This window comes from Chrysochloris asiatica, unplaced genomic scaffold (genome assembly GCF_000296735.1).
Source record: "Chrysochloris asiatica unplaced genomic scaffold, ChrAsi1.0 scaffold00358, whole genome shotgun sequence".
Classification (NCBI taxonomy): Eukaryota; Metazoa; Chordata; class Mammalia; order Afrosoricida; family Chrysochloridae; genus Chrysochloris; species Chrysochloris asiatica.
The window spans coordinates 2,159,879-2,180,173 of NW_006408876.1; the positions used below are offsets into that span (position 1 = coordinate 2,159,879).

Consider the following 20,295-nt stretch of genomic DNA (forward strand, 5'->3'; position numbering starts at 1 on the left):
GTTGTGCAGTGTGAGCTTCTTCAAGAGCTACACCCAATGCCAGGTTGTGCAGTGTGAGCTTCTTCAAGAGCTACACCCAATGCCAGGTTGTGCAGCGTTTCTTTCATCATGAACCCTGAAGAAACAATGTAGCCCTAGGTGAATAAAGGAGAGGGGATAGGTGCTGGTACCACAGCTGAGGGCTCTGTGTTGTTGGTAGCTGTTGAGTTGGCTCCAACTTGTAGAGACGCCGTATACAACTGAATGAAACAGCGCTGGATCTTGAGCCATCTTCATGCTCACTGGTCTGCTCAAGTCTGTTCTTCTGGCCACGGTGTATTTTGAGTACCGTCCAATTCAAGGGGCTCACCTGCCAGTATTGTGTCAGACAGTGCTCTGTGGTGATCGCTAGGGTTCTCATTGGCTACTACTTTTTGGCAGCATTAACGATTGCCAAATCATTAAAATCTGTTTTAGTCTGGAAGCTCTGCTGAAGCCCGTCTATCATGGGCGGCCCTGATAGTATCAGAAATATCAGTGGCATAGCCTCCAGCATCACATTTTAACACTAAAGCCATTCCAGTACAACAGGCTGACAGATGGGCAGTGGAATGGCTCTTTACCCGAGTAAAAATCCTGGTTTGGATCTGGTGTATGGTGGCAACCCAGTGTGGGTGGAGTTTCTATACCTCAGTGTGTGTGTATACATGACTTCCTGCTCTTTGTTTTATATACAGTTCATACAACAACATGAACTTGACTCCAACTTCAGTGTTTTAGTGCTGAGTCAGACTTCCTGTACAGCATCTTCATGCATAATTTAAGAGATTGTTACTGGTCTCTGATAGTCAGAGCCAGGCTGAAATTGCAAAAGGCCTTTCCAGTGTAAAGATGGACCTCTTTCTGCACATTTGCATGTACTGGGGACATTAGTCATGAGTTTGCCTGCTGTTAACTTGACAGCAGTGTTATGTGTGAGGCTTTTCCGATGCATCTCCATGTACCGGGACATGACTCATTTGCTTCCTGACTTTGAACTCAGTAACATTGTGTGCTTGGCTAGAAATCGGGAGAATCTTTCGCTTGTTGAGCTTCAAGGAGCCACCAAGTTGATTGAGGGCACATGAAGCTTTCAATGCAAGAGAACATTAGTCATGGTGTAAAGACGTCTAAGTAGAGTTTCTGTTGGAAGAAATGCAGCCAGAGTGCTCCTTGGAGGTCAGGATGGCCAAACTTCATCTCTCATACTTTGAACATACTGTCAGGAGGGACCAGTCGCTAGGGAAGGGTATCACGTTTGGTAAAGTGGAGGTCAGAGAAAAAGAGGAAGACCCCCAGAGAAATGGGTTGGCAAAACATCAGTGGGCTCAAGTATGGCAACAATTGTGAGGTTGGCCCAGGACTGGGCAGTGTTTCGTTCTGTTGTGCATAGGGTCACTATGACTTGGTACCGACTCGATAGCACCTAACAACAACAATGTTCACTCCCACATTCAGATCCTATGTCTATGAGTTGGAACCAACTGAACGGCACTTAACAACTGCAATACCTGATAGCAGGACACAAAATCCCTGTTTTACTGAACAAGACACGGAACCACTGTTCATTGAACAAGACACAGAACTGCTGTTTTACTGAACAAGACACAGAACCGCTGTTTTACTGAACAAGACACGGAACCACTGTTTTACTGAACAAGACACGGAACCACTGTTTTATTGAAGAAGACACGGAACCACTGTTCATTGAACAAGACACAGAACCGCTGTTTTACTGAACAAGATACGGAACCGCTGTTTTATTGAACAAAACACAGGGCTGCTGTCTTATTGAACAAGACACGGAACCCCTGTTTTACTGAACAAGCATATATGAGCCACCTCCCATGTCCAGCCGGGGAACAAACTCGGAGCCTCACACATGCAAGACATCTCCAACCCTTGAGCTTTACCTAAGTCCTGGTGTGGTGCTGTGGGTTAATGCACTGGACTGCAAGGTCGATTTGAACCCACAAGGTTGGCAGTTCAAGCCCACCAGCTGCTCCTCAGAAACCTTATACAAGGTTGCTGTGGATTGGAACCAACTAGGCGGCACTTACCAACAACATCACCACGTCCAATGTACTCTTCCAGCTTAAAGACAGAAGATGGGGATGAGCAAGGCTCTCCCCTGGGGAACTTACAGTGAATCATTATACAGTGAAATGTGCTCCCTGAGACAGCTATAAATCAGGATGAGTGACCAACGTCAGAGAGAAGGATGCAGCAAAGGGTACAAGAACGTGACATCTGACCCTGGCCTGGGGTCATGAGAGTGTTAGGTAAACATCCACCACAACGAAATAGTGTCTGTACTCATATCCTAAAGCAACAACTGACTCAGATGGCCCCATGTGTATCAGAGTGAAACTCTGCCCTATAGGGTTTTCAAGGATTGATTTTTTTTTTTTCCGTAGGTCTCCAGGTCTTTCTTCCAAGGTACCTTGGGGTGTATTAAACTGCCACCCTTTTGCTTAGTGTAGGAGGCTCCTAAAATGTTGCAGACCATGTAAGACTAATCAGAGGTTCGAGGCCCACTAGGGCCGAGTGTAACAAATGAGGCCACTGGCAGTTAATGGCAAATTGCTTTCATCTTAATATTCAGGTATATATATTAAATTAATACACTGGAGCCTTTGAAAATCCACAGATAAATGTGATATTTTCCTAAAGCGGAGACTAAAGGTTGCAAGGTTAAACCTTTCTCCAAAGGATTAACTAAAGGTTGCAAGGTTAAACCTTTCTCCAAAGGATTAACTAAAGGTTGCAAGGTTAAACCTTTCTCCAAAGGATTAACTAAAAATATCTTAGCTACTTCTAGGTTCTTTGTTCTATAGACAAAGAACCCATCCTCCCTAATCCCTTTTCCAGGTGCAGCCCATTCACCTGGGCATCTCCTGCAGAACTCTCAACTTCCCCCAACTGACCTCAGGGACTATAGATATGTTAATTGGGCCTGAGACTCCAAATTGCTGGCCTGGGATTCGAACCAGTGAAGTACAATGTAAAGTTACCTGAATGTCTGGAAAATTACTGATGTTAGCTGTATCCTGTTTTAGTCCCTCCCAGCTTGGTGTGAAACTCCTCCCCTAAATAAAACAGAGGCCCGAGCCTCCCCAGGTGTGCATTACTGGTTGGCAGGCATGGAGTAAAGATCAGTGCATTACTGGTTGGAAGGCATGGAGTAAAGATTGCGGTGCGTTACGGGTTGGAAGGCATCCATTAAAGATTGCAGGGCAGTGAGTCGCTGCCTGCAGAGGCCATGATGCCTGTAGTCCCAAGCCTGCCCACCAGTGATGTATCCACCCTGGCTTTGGGGTGCCTCATTGTCTCCCTTCTTCTGTTTGTCTGTGTATTCTTTCGCTATCCCTATCGCAGCTGGATCTCCCCTCCTCGTGAACCAAAAACTCGTGACAACTATGTCGGGGTCAGACCCCGGCACTAAAACATACCTTGTGCACTTCTCCCAGGTGACATTGAGGCTGCTGGACAGGGCAGTGTTGTTGTTGTTGTTACGTGCCATGGAGTCGGTTCCGACTCATAGTGACCCTGTACAGGGTTTCCGAGGCTGTAAATCTTTACAGGAGCAGAAAGCCTCATCTTTCCACCGTGAAGAAGCTGGGAGCAATGGAAGGTCCCAAATTTACCAAGAAACGAAGAGGAACACTCGGCTGCCAGAGGTGAAATGGATCAAGCTTAAGACTTTCCATGATTTTAAACACACATGAGTCCTGGTGTGGCGCTGTAGGATCAGCACTGGGCCACTAACTGCAAGGTCAGCAGTTCAAACCCACCAGTTGCTCCTCAGAAACCCTATACAGAGCTGCCACGAGTTAGAACCTACTCCACAGCCCTTAACAACAATAACAATGTATAGGGTCACTGGAGTCCTGGTATGGTGCTGTAGGATAAGCATTGGACTGCTAACTGCAAGGTCGGCGATTCAAACCCACCAAATGCTCCTCAGAAACCCTATAAGGGTCGCTGAGTCAGAACCAACTTAATGGTCCTAACAACAAAACTTTTGATCACACACTGTACAAACTTAGAGTACGAAAGATGCATAAAGGTCACGTTCTCTCGTGTGGGGCAGGCAACTCTCTAGGGTCGTGTTAACGATGACCTCTTTTAACTGACACAGTCGACATTATATAACAAAGATCTAGGTTTTCTCTCATTAAAACCTTCCACAATAATTTGGTTTGAAAAAAAAATAATAATAATTTCTTGCTTGTTATTAAGCACCGTGGAGTCGGTTCCGATTCATAGCAACCCTGTACAGGCTTTCCGAGGCTGTGAATCTTTACAGAAGCAGAAAGCCTCATCTTTCTCCTGCAGATCAGGTGGTAGTCTCGAACTACTAACCTTGAACTTCATGACCCGATTCGTAACCACTACACTACCAGAGCTCCTTAGATCTGTGTACTGTGAGCAAGTGTAAACTGCTTACAATTAGAGGAACTGGACTTCCGTTTATTGGATATAGTTGTTCAAAATTCCAACTGAAATGGAAGGCTACTTCATTTCAAGAACAAGCCCGTTTCCTCAGTTTCCTGGGCTGATAGAGGCGGACAACTTAGACATTATTAACTAAGTCAAAAATGGGGGGTTTTAAAGGCACGTGAAGTGGCTTGCTTACAAGCTTTCATGAATGTACTTAGTTTCAGAATGGGAGGGGTAAGGTAGAATTCCCCACTGAGTAGTTTTCTTCTTTTCCAGACGGATCTAGTGAGAGGTTGAGGGGTGACGGTGATAGGATTTTATGATTTAATTGTGAGTAATTGTTAGTGTAGTGGTTATGAATCAGGCTGCAAACAGCAAGGTCAGTAGTTCGAAACTACCAGTTGCTCCGCAGGAGAAAGATGAGGCTTTCTGCTCCCGTAAAGATTTACAGCCTCGGAAACCCTGTTCAGGGTCACTATGAGTCGGAACCGACTCGACGGCACTTTAACAACAATTGTTAGCAGGATGAATTGTGATTGCCACAAATGTAATTGTAGATGTGTAACTAAAAGCAGAGAGTAGTTAATCTTTCATTTCAGGAACAGAGAATCCAGGACCATCAAGAAGAAAGAGCATGGTGGTCGTGAGATCCTACCTAGAAAAGCGGTAACAGCAGAGATGGTGGCAGAGGCGGTGGCCTGGAGAGACAGAGCAGCTGTGGGCTCTAGGCCCAGGGACTGAGACAGGCTGTGTGCCTGTGGGCAGGAGACTGGCTTACAAAATGTGTCTTTTGGACATTCAAATGAATATCTATTTTTTGTTTTGTATGTGTGCATCAAATACTTTTGCTTTATTCAATTGTGAAACAGAAGATGTAAAAGGGGAACCTCAGGCAGGAAGTGGGGTAACTGTTGTTTCAGGGAGGGGTCTGTAATCACTGAGATGAAACAAAGTGTATAATTTGTTGAATGTAAAGTTGATGGTCTTGTCTGTTACACTTAATTCACAATAAAAAATGTTTTTAATTAAAATAAAAAATCAGCGGTGGCTCGGGGCTGGGAAGTTGGGAGATTTGGGGTGATGATGTGCTGGGGTTAGCTCTGGTGGCAGTTACACGTGCTGCCAGTGTGCTTAAACTATTGACACTTCAGTGGGGAGATCGTACGGTGAATAAAACAAAAGAAGACAGCGAACAACAGCCAAACCCGCTGCCAAGGATGCCAATTCACAGGGACCCTATGCAAACCCCACAGTCACTGTGTCAATGCCGACTTGTCACAACCTTACAGGACAGAGCAGAACTGCCCCACAGGCCTCAAAGGCTGAAGATGTGTATAGCAACAGATTAACAGCCTCTTTCCAGCAGAGCAGCTCGTGGGTTCAAACCCGCCAAACACTTCACCACTGAGCCACCAGGGCTCCTTCTGGTGTGCAAACTGTGTATCAACGAAGCCGTTTAAAAAGAGATTCACTTTATTTCCCTTTCTCCTTTACTACTTTCATAAGACTAGGAAAAAAGCCTGGAGAGCCGTTTCTGAAAATGTGCTAATAAATACCCTAGGGACCACAGTGGGAGATTATCCAGTATGGTGCTAGAAGATGAGTCCCCTAGGTGGGAAACACTGCAATGATCACCCCAGTAGGGACGGAGCACCTCGGTGACCATGAAGAGGACGCAGGATGGAGCAACGTTTCATTCTGTTGTGCACGGGGGTCACCAGGAGTCAGGGCTTGCTCAACAACCCGTTACTGACCAGCAAGCACAGCCTTCATACTTGCATTAAAACCCACAGACAAAAACCAATCCGTTTGTAAATTGGTGGATGGGACCTGCCGAATGTGAAGACGAGAGAGTGATAGGAATCTCAAAACCCTTTCAAAGGTCCTGCCACTGAATTAAAATGAGGGAATAAAAGAAATCATTAAAATAAATGAATAACATCTTCTACTCTGCACACGTGGGGGCCCAATGAGTCGGAGTCAACTCAACAGCAACAATTTTTGGAGACAACAAAAGTTTTTAGTATAGTCATTGTTGTAAAAGTCACTATCTATAACAAATAAGATGAGGTTTTGGTTTTGTTTTGTTTTTAATTAAATCAATACACTTGTGTCTCATTCTAAACCCAATGGATTCATATTGGCTTATGCCACAGAAATGTTTTTAAAGGATTGTGTTGTTGTTGTTATGTGCCGTGGAGTTGGTTCCGACTCATAGTGACCCTGTACAGGGTTTCCGAGGCTATAAATCTTTACGGGAGCAGAAAGCCTCTTCTTTTTCCCACGGAACAGCTGGTAGTTTCGAACTGCTGACCCTGAGGTTAGCAGCTCAATTCATAACCACTATGTTACCAGAGCTCCTTTTTAAAGGATTATTTCTCTTAAAAAACAAATTCACCACAGCTTTTCTGATGCATTTTAAGTAAATGAATAGTTTAAATAAATGTACTTACTCTACTTTTCAGATATGAGACTGTTATTGTTATTAAGTGCTGTTGAGTCGGTTCCAACCCATAGCGACCCTGTATAGGGTTGCCGAGAAGCAGCTGGTGAACTTGAACCGCTGACCTTGCAGTTCAAAGCGACTTTGGGATGCAGCGCATTAACGCCAGCTCCACACCAGGACAGGGAATCCACATCCCCCACCCCTAGCATCTCTGAGGAGTCCTGGCGTGGCACTGCTGGTTAATGCGCTGGATTGCAAAGGCGGTTTGAAACACAAGGTTGGTGATTCAAGCTCACCAGGTGCTCCTCAGAAACCCTATACATGGTCGTTATGGGTCGGAACCAACTCAATGGCATTTAATAACAGCAGCCTCTCTGATCAAAGTCTCTGCTGAATCCCGGAAGAGCCCTCAGGACATGCATCTGTCCTGTGTCCCTCCCAGAACCCACCCCCACTGGGTGACAGCCCTCTCAGTGACAACAGACCCAGCTTAAGGGACTAAGTTTAGACCAATGCTTCCCTCTCAGGACCAGGTGGTAAAACCTAACACAGCAGCTTTCCTACAGGGAACGGTGTCCAGATACTGCTAATGGGCAAGCCCTGGGGTTCAGGGGTCTATCAGAGTGTCGTGAGGAATGCTTAGTGGGATGACCCAACACACGAGTGCTGACCAGTCCTCAGGGCTACAATCCAAGGTCAACCAGATGAGTCCGTCAGCTCTCAGGCCAACACTTGTGTACTGCAAGCGGCCTCCCACCCATCCCAACACATGGAGGGGAGGGGAGCCAAAGAGAACTTCAGAGATTGCCTGTTCCAGACAGCGGACAACACAGCCCAGAGCCGGCTGTCTCGCCCAGGTGACAACAAACCCCAGAACCAGCTCCCTCATCTGGTGACAACACAGCCCAGAGCCGGCTTCCTCATCTGGTGACAACATACCCCAGAACCGGTTCCCTCACCCAGGTGACAACCCAGCCCAGAGCCGGCTCCTTCCCCTGTGCCCCTCATCATCTACACCAACTTTCTGAAATGTGACCCTTATATCCCTCAGACCTTCTCACTCCAAACTTCGGGGTCTTCTGGTGCATGGTGGCCAGGGAGGAGGTGACTCTCCAGGACCCCAAGAACACAGAGTCTTCAAGTCCCCACCACTCAGCTGGGCACAGCCTGGCTCTGCTGAAAATGGAAGGAATTTCCACGAAGCCTGCCGGTTATCGAACATCAAAGAACAGGATGCCAGCCTCCGTGCCAACACACTGAGGAGCTGCGTCACCACCGCTATTTTTAGCAGATGACGATTGTCCCTGATGTTTTAAAACACAAACGCTGAAAGGTCTAGAAGGAAAGGATGCAGATGGACCTTTCTGATGAGATTGCGAGGTCGTGTCCTTTCCGATGCCTGGCTGGAGGATGCCCCAGCCACCTCTGCAGCGAGTGAATCCCAAGGCTCTGCACCAACTGGTCCTCAAGGAAAATGTTGGTAATAAGAAAGAAAAAGAAGGATGTGACAGCTCTCGGGGTAACAATCACCCTTCCCCTCCTGGAAACAGGTGCCATGGAGTTGATCAGAATTTACAGTGCCCGCAAGTGTTTCAGAATAGAACTGTGCTCCACAGGGCTTTCAACGGGTAACTGTTTTTTTAAGTAAACCACTGTGTCTTTCTTCCAACGCATCTCTAAGTGGATTCGAACCTCCAATCTTAACATTAGAAGCTGAGAGTGTTTGCAAAACCTTGAAACACTTCCCTTACTAGAGGCTATGAGTCTGGGCCCTTTTGATTTTCCTCTAAATCTCAGATGGAGTCTCTCCATCCGCCCAGCCTTAATCAAGGACTACACCCCAGGTATACCTTCATCTCTTTCCTCCCTTTCGGTACACTTTGGTTTCTACCACCTCTTTGAAAGGTTGCAAACGAGTCCTTGTGCCAAGTGGACACAGCATTTTCTTAACTACTTCTCTTTTGTAAATTGTGTACTTTGCACCAATTTTATCCTTGGCTAAAAGTGAAATGAACCCATAGAAGCAATAGTGCAGTCTACTTAATATCTACTATTCATTGTGTGTGTGTGCGCGCCAATGAAAAAACCACAGGCTGCCAGAAGAATAAACAAATCTGTCCTGAAGAATGATAAGTACAGCCAGAATGCTGCTTAGAAGCCAGGATGACGAGACTTCATTGCATGTACTTTGGATGTGTTAGCAGGAGGGACCAGTCTCTGCAGAAAGACATCATGCTTGGTGAAGTGGAGGGTCAGCAAAAAAGAGGAAGACCCCCAAGGAGATGGATGGGCACAAAAACCAAAGACCAAACTCACTGCCATGGAATCCATCCCGATTCAAATAACTGTCCCATGGGGTTTTCAAGGCTGTCATCTTTGCAGAAGCAGACTGCCACATCTTTCTCCGCAGAGGGGCTAGTGGGTTCGAACCACTGACCTTTCATTGAGCAGCCACGTGCTTACTTCCCATCTCCAGAACTGCATCATTTCCAAGAAGGTTGCATAAACGAATCCATGGAGGACGTGATCTTGGGAGACGGGCTCTTCTCCTCTGCAGAATTCCCTGACCTGCTTTCATTTTTAAATCAACGTTATTTGCATTCCCTTGTCCCAGAAAATAACCTCCCTTATTTATAGGAGTCCTGATGTGGCTCTGTGGGCTAATGAATCAGACTGCAAAGTCGTCTGAACTGCAAAGTTGGTGGTTCGGGCTCACCAACTGCTCCTTGGAAACCCTACACAGGGTCGCTATGGGTTGGAATCGACTTGACGGCACTTAACCACAAACATACTATTTATAAAAGGAGCTCCAGTAGCTTAATGGTTACGAATCGGGCTGTGAACCGCCAAGGTCAGCAGTTCGAAACTATCAGCTGCTCCATGAGAGAACGATGAGGCTTTCTGTTCCTGTAAAGATTTACAGCCTCAGAAAATCTGTTCAGGGTCACTATGGATCAGAACCAACTTGATGGCACTTAACAACAACAACAGCTATTTATAAGGGAGTCCTGGTGTGGTGCTGTGGCTTAATGTGCTGGACCGCTACGTTGGTTTGGACCACAAGGTCAGTGGTTCAAGTTCACCAGGCCTCTCCTTGGAAACCCTATACAGGGTCACTATGGGTCGGAACCGACTCGAAGGCATTCAACAACATACTATGTACTTAACACATTTGGTGGCACAGTGATTTAAACATTGGACTGATAACCAAAAAGGTCATCAGCGGTTCAAACCCACCAGCCACTCTGAAGGAGAATGAGTGGCACTCTGCTTCTGTAAATACGGACAACCCTGAAGACACTGCCCATACTATTGGGTGGCTACCAGTTGGAATCGACTTGATGACAGTTAACACACATTGCTGGCACCTCCCAGGAGCACAGAGGCCTCCCCTCTGCACCCCTATGTTGGAGAGCCCCCTCCAGATGTGTCTCAGTTGGAAACCCCTCTCCAGATGTGCAGATGTGCCTGCGTTTGCTCTGAATGAACATCAACTAGGCCTTTGGGAGCCTATCTTTGTGCCAGCGTGTCCCGTGTCTCTTTAGTGGTCCTCAAATCCCGTCTCCCCCAGACAATCCCGAGCCTCCAGGCCCACTGTCCCGCGGATTCTCACTCGCATCTGTACCTCTGACTTGGTAGAAATAAGTCAGAACTGCCTTTCATGTAGGAGTCCTGGTGTGGAGTTAACGGGATAATATGCTGGACTGTAAGGTCAGTTTCAGCTGCAAGGTCAGCGGTTCAAACCCACCAACCTCTCCTCGGAAACCCTACACTGGGTTGTTATGAGTCAGAACTGACTCAACTGTATTTAACAACAGCTTTTCAAACGTGCTTCAAATTCAGGAACACCATGTAAAAAAAATCATCTCTTCTAAACCCATTTAAGAATACAGGTACCTTATGACGCCAAAGATTCTTAACATCTTCCTTCATCTTCAAATCTGATGCCTTAAGATCCGCAAACAGATGCCACACACAGTCAGACATGGGGCGTCTGCGCCAGGCAGGGTGTCAGTGGCTACTGTCAACCCACAGACTCCTTATTCACACACCCAGCACACAACATTCTCCCAGCAGGCTGTGGAGAAGACTAGCTTCCCAGTCTTGAAGGAAACAGACTTTGGTCACTCAGTTCAACATGTCCTCTACATTTTTCTTATTTGTTTTTAATGAAAGAGAATCACACATTGTCTTACGTTTGTAATTGCTTGGGTTGAATGTCACGTGGTTATGAATTTAGCTAACTGGTCCTTTAGGCTCAAAGCATCTTATGCATAACCCATCTGACCCGTGGAGGCTTGTCTGGTACTGTGATGCTGAATAGGTTTCAAAGGTACATCCTGACTAAGAAAGACAAGGAAGAAAGCTCTGGGAATCAACTTCTAAAAGCAGCCGATGGAAACCCTACGGATCACAGGATGGGGGGAACAATTTCAGCTCCTGAGCCTGCTACCCCATCCGTAAACCACAGACCAGCAACACCGAGGGCTGACTAGAAAACTGTAGCCAGAAGCCCTGGGTGCCTGGATCTGTGCGGGGGCTTACGTTCTACCCCTGCCCCGGGAGACGCTGCAGCTGCTGCCCGGAGGTCCCACTGAGTCACCAGCACCCCACCCCCACCCCACTCAGTTGTGGCTGCACAATGGGGTTTACCCAGGGAGCTGAAAGAAAAGGCATCCTGGTCCCACCCTCAGACCCTCCCCCTTAATTCTCCCAGGATGTCGCCTGGGAATTAGGATTTGTTTAAACTTTCCAGAAGATTCTGACATGCATCACAGTGAGAAGCACTGTGTCTTTGAAACCACCTGGCACAAAATGCCTCAGAAATCTTGACCCCTATCTGGCGTGGCGCTTCATGATAGGCACTAGACTGCTAACCACAACAAAACTGGTAGTTCAATAGAATTTCTACAGAAACCATATACAGGGTTGCTATGAGTTAAAACCAAATCAATGGCACTTAACAACAACAACAACACTAATGGTAAGGAGTCCTGGTGTGGCACTGCAGGATCAGCACTGGACTGCTAACCACAAGGTCGGTGGTTCAAACCCACAAGCCGCTCCCTGGAAACCCTATACAGGATCACTGTGAGTTGTAAACAAGTCAATAGCACTTAACAACAACATCACCTAAAAGCTGCTGCTTGGCCTTGTTTAAAGTTTTCTGAATTTTGTTTTTAAATTCATTTCAGAACATCATTAACCCCTGAAACAATGGATTGCTGCTGTAGCTACGTGCCATTGAGTCAGTTCCAACCCTAATGACCCTAGTATAGGGTTTCCGAGGAGGAGCAGCTAGTGAGCTTGAACCACCTACCTGGCGGTTCACACAGACTTTGCAGACCAGCACCTTAACCCACAGTGCCACACCAGGACTCTGAAACAATGGATATTCCCTCAATATTTAAAAAACCTGGGATGGAGATGAGACATGAGAAACACAAGTCTGGACCACAAGTGTGGACACCTGTTTGCTCCAACAATCAATCACACAAGAAACCCAAAGAGAACAGAATTCCCTCGTCACTTAAAAGCGAACACCGGAATAAAATCTGTAACACCTGGGGAAGCCAACATTGTAAAAGTCCAGACTTACTGAGCGATTTTATTTGCCTATTTGGCAAGTGTCCCTTAATAATTGTTGTAGTTATAAAGTGCTGTCGAGTCAGTTCCAATTCATAACAACCCAGTATAGGGTTTCCAAGGAGCAGCTGGTAAGTTTGAACCACCAACCTTGCAGTTCAAAGTTGGCCTTGTGAACCAATGCTTATTCTACAGCGCCACACCAGAACTCCTTAATAATAATGTTGTTAAGTGCCGTCGAGTCAGTGCCCAGTCACAGCGACTCTGTCTGAGGTTACTGAGGAGTGGCTGGTGGGTTTGAACCGTTGACCTTACGGTTCAAACTGACTTTACGGTCCAGAGCATTATCCTGCAGCACTACACCAGGACTCCTATTAATAACAGAAACAGCTAAACATTAAGACAAAGGGAGGGTTTTGTTAATTTGTTTGTCCTTAAGCTCCATGCCTATTTCCTGTAAACTTCCTAAATGACAAAGAGGTACCTGAATTCATGTGGTCTCATTAAAGAGAATGTGTAAGCAGTGGCTTCGTAGCTTCTATTTGACATTCTAGCCATTGACTATAACTTCGGTTGCTGTTCATTCCACAAACACACAAAAGAATGTGGAAGCAATACCTAACATTCCAACCGCCTGACTTCCTTAGCCCTCAAACTGCGTTCCATGCCCTCCAACCAGCCACACCTCCTCCAAACTCAACAGTGAGCAGCCCACCACAAACCAGATACTCCATCTGAGGGGGGTACTCCAGCGGTATTCACAGCAGAACTCACCCTTATTCTCTTCACTGCTTACCAAATGTTCCTGTCTGTCCATACCTCTTGCTAAGTAACTGCATTGAGAAGGAGTCGGTTTTTCTTAACTCTTGAATTTGGGGTTTGCCCTTGAACCTGGGGTTTGCCCTTGAACCTGGGGTTGGCCTTTGTGGCCTTCTGCAGCAGAAATGGTATTGAGTGAAGCCTCAGGGGGTCGGAATCACGGGGTTTGTTTTCTTGGAGCCCTGCTTCTGCCATGAGGACAGGCCAGGCGAGCCTGCTGGCGGATGAGAGGTCACATGGAGGAGCTGAGTGGACTTCTCTGGTCTTCCCACTTACAACTGACCACCTACTGGACCAAGCAAATCCAGCTAAAGCAGCTTAGCAGGACCCAGGTCTGCAGAGCCATCCTGGCCAAATGTTAAATACATACTTGCCACTGGTGCGGTGCTTCGGGTAGGTGCACTGGACCGCAAGGTCGGCTTGGGCTGCTGGGTTCAATACAGGGTTGCTATGAGGCAGAACTGACTTGAAAGCTCTTAACAACAACAATATATACTAGTACTGGATGATTCTTCTGTGCAGCTTTATTGTGGCCATAGGGAACTGATACGCATGGGCCTCCCAAGATACTAAAAAGCAAGAAGGACTCAACCTGAACACCAGTGTTCAGCGCAGCATTAACAATTCAAGTTCAGAAACAACCCAAGTGTCCATCAACAGAAGAATGGATAAACAAAATATGGTCTACCCATAGGAAGAAATCATATTCAGTCATCAAGAAAAACTCCATTCTGAGGAACTATGAATATAGAAAAGTAAAGAAAAAAGCCAGACACAAAAGAAAAATTACTGCACGATATGAACAATCAAAAACGGATAGAGACCAAAGTTTATTAGTGGTACCCAGGCTGGGAGGAGAGTGTGGTGGCGCTGTAGAATATGCACTGAACTGCAAACCACAAGGTTCGTGGATCAAGCCCACCAACTCCTGGAAAGATTTACCTCCTCAGAAACTCTGTACGGGTTGCTATGAATCAGAGCCAGCTTGAGGGCACTTCACAATAACAGGCTGGGAGGAGAGGGAAACAGTACGCCTGAGTTTCTCTTTGTTGTTAGGTGTCCCGGAGTCAGTTCTGGCTCATAGCGACACTATTTACAACAGAACAAAACACTGCCAGTCCTGAGCCATCCTCACAATTGCTTGAGTTCACTGTCATTATTGCTAAGTACCACTGAGTCGGTTCTGACCGTTAGTGACCTTGTATAGGGTTTCTGATGAGCAACTAGTGAGCTCGAACCGCCAACCTCGCAGATCAAACCAACCTTGCGTCCCAGTGCTTATCCTTTACCCAAACCACAACAACATTATTTGAATAATAAAAAGTGTAAAAGGACATCCCTCCCACCCCACTCCCAGATCGATCATGGATGTGATGTGTGGTGTGGGCTCTTTAAAAAACATCACCTAGAATGTGTCTTGGAATTTCAGCATGCAGGATCAGAATGATACCCAAACAAGAGCACAAGATTTTCTACTGAGTGGAACTGGGCCTTTTTTGGCCCCAGAGTGGTGTCACATTCAAACTGCCATGCCCTAACAGCTGAAGTGGTAGAAACCTTTGTTGTCAGTTGGGATGTGGAGGGGAGCCTCGGGTAATGGGCGGGAGGAGAGGGATAAGCATGAAGACAAGCTGAGGGTAGCCCGTAGGATCCCACACCAGCGGGTGAGATAACACCACAAAAGGAGCAGACAGGGGGCAGCCGGGGATAGACAAAAGCATTGTACAAATATTTACCGGTGCACGTTACATTACAAAACCCTTTTAGATCACAGACAAATATTTTGGAAAGAAATTTGGGTACTATATCACACAGATATTCTAACAAACTCAGGAGCCAGGAAAGATTTTTTCATTATTATTTCTAAACACAACACATTGGATCCTTACGTGGAGTCGATTGTAATAACTGTAATGACATGAAGTGTATATTTTGTTACATGTGGGACTGATGATCTCTTCTGTAAACCTTCATTCAATTCACAACAAAAAGTGGAAAAATACAAAACAAAAACACATTGGATCCTTAGTTACCCCCAAGCCAAACACCTGGCAACTCAGAAAGGAATTCTTACTGAAGCATCAGAGACAAACACAGCCAAGCACAGCTGCTCGCCTCATAGAAACCTAGGAGGTACAGAAAGGAAGATTCTGTAGTTACAACAAGGCTCCCTTCTTCTACTCCCCAAAGCCCCATGCCTGTCTTCGCCTGCCAGAAGCTGCCCTATAGGACAGATGAGAATCGTCCCGTGTGGTTTTCTAGGCTGTCCTGATGTGGCGCTGTAGGGTAAGCACTGGACCACAAGATCGGCGGTTCGAACTCAACAGTGGCTCCTCAGAAACCCTATACAGGGTCACTGTGAGTCGCGACCCACTCGCCGGCACTTATTACAACAATAACCTTTGCAGGAAGAGTCCTGGTGTGGTGCTGCACAGCAAAGTCAGTTTGAACTACAAGGTCGGCAGTTCAAACTCACCAGACGCTCCTTGTAAACCCTATACAGAGTTGTTGCTGAGTGGAAGGTACTTAACAGCAACCATCTTTGCAGCTCTTTTCTCCCTTGGAGTCTCTGGTGGGTTTGAACCCCCCAATCCTTCTGGCTAGCAGCCAAGTGCTTAACCACTGCTCCCCCAAGTGCTCAGGCCTACCTACCCTCAGCAGAAGAAAGCGCATGCCTTAACCTTATTCACTGTCACCGTAGTTGTGTGCTGTGAACTTAGGAGACAGAGATGAACTTCCTCACAAGGGCTTCCTAGGCTGGAGAAGATGCCCTAGTGGCGCAGTGAATTGGGACAAGCCGAGGACCAGGCCTGAGCAGAGGTTCTGCCTCTTGTGATGTGGTCCAGCGGGCCTCTCTCTGCGCTGCACCGAAGCCAGAGCACACCCTCTCTATCCCTGGGGTCCACGTCCTCCCTCCCTATCTCCTCTGGCTACATCACCCTCCACACATGCCCTCTCTCTAGTCTTCAAGGACTGCCCTCCGCTCCCAGACCCCACATACTCTCTTTCTCATCCCCTCCAGTCTCCTCACAAACTATCACCATCGCCAAGCGCGGTTCTTCACTCAGAGTCCGCCCGCCAAAACATGAACCTGACGCCAACAGTCATCTCCCACTCTTGACCACCCCATGAGAGTCAGAGCAGAACTGTGCCCCACTGGGCTTTCAGGTGCCTCCGTGTAGACTCAAACGTCCAACCTTCCGCTGGCACCATGTGGGGCCTTAAAAGCCGAGGCTGTTGGATTCACTGTTGAGTCTCCCAGCACGCCCACCCAGTGCAGTGCACACAGTAGGTGTGCAGCAAACACGCCTGCAGTTCAAGGCTCCATCTGCTGCTGTGTGGTCCACTTGGGCTTTCCAGCCACTTTCCAATGGTGCTTCGGGAAGACGGAGATGATGAAATTAAAAGCATAAGAAGATAATGACAAGCCCAGGATGCCCTTCCCTAAAAGCACAAACACACAGCTGCTTCCTTCCGATTAGAAGATGAGAGAACTCAGGGGCTCTGGTGTGGGGGCTACCTGTCATTTATCCTTCTTTATTTGGTGAGGAGCAAAAAGGCAGAGATGCAGAAACAAAATCCTAGAAGACAAGCTCTCCCTCACGGTCCACAGAGAACAGAAGCTATGCCTAGCAAAGGGAACTGAGAGCTGAAAGAGAAACCAGGACAGATGGTCTAGGGGGCTTTGGGTGGCTGGCAGAGCTTCGTGTGCACTGGGGTACTTTCTGCCCACCAACCCAGGTGATTGGCAGAGTTGATAGAGAAACTGAGACTCTGAAAGGGGGTGGATGCCTAACCCCTGCCTCTCAACTGAGGGAGGGGTTTTCAAGAGACACCAGGTTTTCAAGAGACGCCCGGGGATGAGTTATGGCGTTTGCTGCTGGAAAGAAGATCCAAACGATTCTTTTTCAGCTGCAAAGCCATTTCCCCATAAAAAAAGTCAAAAAGATAAAGTGAGCCCACTGGAGCTTCCAAGAGGATGGGGAGGGGATTTGAACCCTGCCAATGCCAGCTCTGCCCACTGAAGTCACTCGTCCACACCCACAGACATACACACACACACACACACACACACACACAGCACTGGGGTAAAACTCTCTGGGACCTTGGGGAGGTTCCTCAAACATGCCTGGGGGTTCTAAGTTGTATTTTGTCCCCCACAAAAAAATAATATGTGTGTTGGAACTCCTAAGCACTGGACTACTAACGGAAACATTAGCAGTTCAAACTCACCAGCCGCTGTGAGGGAAAAACCCTCCACAGAGTGGCTGACACAGAATCATCTTGATGACAGTGAGTTATAAGGAGATCTGCTGAGGCTGTGGGTTAAAGAACTCCGTGTGTAACCAACCAAAAGTTCAGCAGTTGGAACCCACCAAGCCACTCAGCAGGAGAAAACCCCGCAGGCTGCTTCCCTATGGCTTGACATCCTCAGAAACCCTAAGGAGTGCTCAGACTTTGTTCTGTAGGGTCACCATGAGCCAGAATCAACTTTGCTTTGGTTTGGTGGATATAATGTCATTGGGGAACAGGGTTTTCTTGACCATGTGCATGAGCCCTTATCTATCTGCGTGTTGTTGTTAACTGCCGTCAGTTCTGACTCATAGTAACCCTGAGCAGGGTTTTCAAAAAGCAGCTAAACCAATCACTTTTGAGACGTAAAGAGGGCTGGGTAGACACAAAAGACTGAGGAAGACAGACACCACATCACCACAAAGTTCTCCAAGGAAACAAGGAACAAGAGTTCAAAGAGACAAAGATCTTCTCCTAGAGCTAAGAGAGAAAAAAACGCCTTTCCCCAGAGCTGGGTGGCCTGGATTCAGACTTCTAAAACTGTCAGAGAATAAATTTCTGCTTGTTAAAAAGCCACCCACTTAGAGCAGTCTTAAGAAACTGTGAAGCCCGGTTACCGGCTTCACAAGACAGGTTTCTGACATAAACAGCTATCAGTGAAAACACACCTTAGTAAAAATGAAAGTTGATGTTAAATGCCGTTGCACTGGTCCCGACTCATAGTGATGTTTAGGGTTTCCAGGATCGGCAGGGGGGTTTGAACTGCTGACCTTTCAGTTAGCAGTCCTACAGTGTCACACTCCAGGACCCGAAAAAATGAAAGTTGTTGTTGTTAAGTGCCATCGAGTCAGTTCCAGTTCGGCCTCAGTGACCCAGTATGGGGTTTCCCAGCTCCAGCTGTTAAGTTTGAACTACCGACCTCCTGGTTCAAACAGATTTTGCAATCCTACAGCGCCAGACCAGTGCTCTTGGGGGGGAGAGGGGCTGTGTGATGACGGAATGGTGGGGGGGGGGGTTGGCGGGTAAGAAAATGAAAGTAGAGCTGGCTGAATAGGGTGAGAGGTGACAGGGTGACAGTGAGGGAGGGAGGCAGCCCTGGCCATCACCCAAGGGTCCCCACAGACACAAGAACCTCTCCTCACACCTCCAGGCAGGAAGCCACTGAACAGGAAATGACAATGCTGGGAGGTCTAGGTCCTTAGGTCTGGATTCCTCAGGCCTGAGGGGTGGTGGTGGTTGGTGGTGGCTGTGTGCCATGGAGTCGGTTCCGACTCATAGTGACCTTGCACAGGGTTTCCGAGGCTGTCGATCTTTACCGGAGTAGAAAGCCTCATTTTTCTCCAGCGGAACAGCTGGTAGTTTCCAACTGCTGACCTCACGGTTCGCAGCCCGATTCGTAACCACTATGAAGGTAGGACAGTCAGGAACCCTTCCTCCAACTTCAAATGCTGGGTCCTTAGACAAACAACTGGACAGGCAAACTCTGATAACCTCCCAGCTTCCCGTGTGCCTCAGTGGGGTCCAGACCAGATCCGAACCAAAGCACTCTGGCCCAAGTCCCCAAGTAAGAACACCCAAGTGGCGGCTCCTTATCCAAAGCATCCTAGTCCTGAATTTCCTATTGAATCTGAAATCGCAGCACCTTGAACTGGCATGACAACCACGTGACAAAGCTGTTCTGACACAGATACAGACTTTTGGGGCATGACCACCAAATTCTTTCCTTTTCGAAATGCTTTTTGCAGTCTCTTAATCCCAGGGTGGTTACACCGCGCCCCGTCCCGCCCTGGCCTGTGCTTCTGCGGGTGCGCGCCCTCCGCTGCCCTCCCCCAGGCCCAGTCTAGGAGGGACCCCGACTGGTCTAAATTCTAGGCGGCGACCCTGCCGACAGCCAAGTCGTAGGAAAAGCTGGCTGGGGCCACGCGGGCCACCAGGCGGTCGGGAGGGGGGAGGGGCATGGCTGGCGCAGGGGCAAGTCAGGCAGGGCAAGGGCAGTGCGAGGGCCCAGGGGGCAAATGGGGGCGTGAGGGGGGCGCTAAGGAGCAGGCTTAACCAACAGTGGCGTCCCAGACTGAACAGACAGCGCAAGAAGCGTCAACCTGGGCGCGGGTCCCCGGGGCGGACTCGGGGGTTAAAAACAAGCGATTGCAATGTGGAGGGTGAATTGGCTTGGTCTCCCGTGACGCGGTAAGCTCCAGGGAGGGAACTCTTACCCTAATCCCCCAGCCGGGGACGGGAAGATCACCCCAGGCTGCAACACGCCGCTAGTCCAGAGAGCGACGAAAAGTCTGCACGGCTAACGCGGATCCCAAGAACCGCGAGATCGTGGTGGCGCGACGGGGAAAAGGGAGAATCACCCCAACTCTGGGGGGCGCCCGCTTACCCGGCCGTTGCGGTCTGTTTCCTGCACCTCCTCGGCGCGCGGCCCCCGGCGCACCAGTGCCTGCAGCAGTTCCACGTCGTTGGCGCAGGCGGCGCGCAGGAGGGTCGCTGCCTCCGGGATTCCCTCCCGGACGCCCTCCCCGCTCGAGAAGCATCGCTCCTCTTCGTCGGCGGCGGGGTAGAAAGAGTCGTCCGAGGCGATGCTGTGGGTGTCGGGAAGCTGAGAAAAGTCCTCATACTCTTCGTAGTCTTCGGAGTCCCCCTCGGCCGACTCAACCCGCGGCGGGGACGGCAGAGGCGGCGAGGAC

At 48.1% G+C, this 20,295-nt stretch overlaps 1 protein-coding gene across 1 annotated transcript in view; it reads right to left on the reverse strand.

The window, feature by feature from the left end:
• The window catches only part of LOC102827117 (ankyrin repeat domain-containing protein 33B-like), a 98,956-nt gene that overhangs the window by 77,375 nt on the left and 1,286 nt on the right, over positions 1 to 20,295 (reverse strand). Inside the window, exon 4 of the mRNA XM_006876164.1 lies at positions 19,989 to 20,290. Coding sequence (XP_006876226.1) covers positions 19,989 to 20,290 — 302 coding nt within the window. The remainder of the gene's footprint in view (positions 1 to 19,988; positions 20,291 to 20,295) is intronic.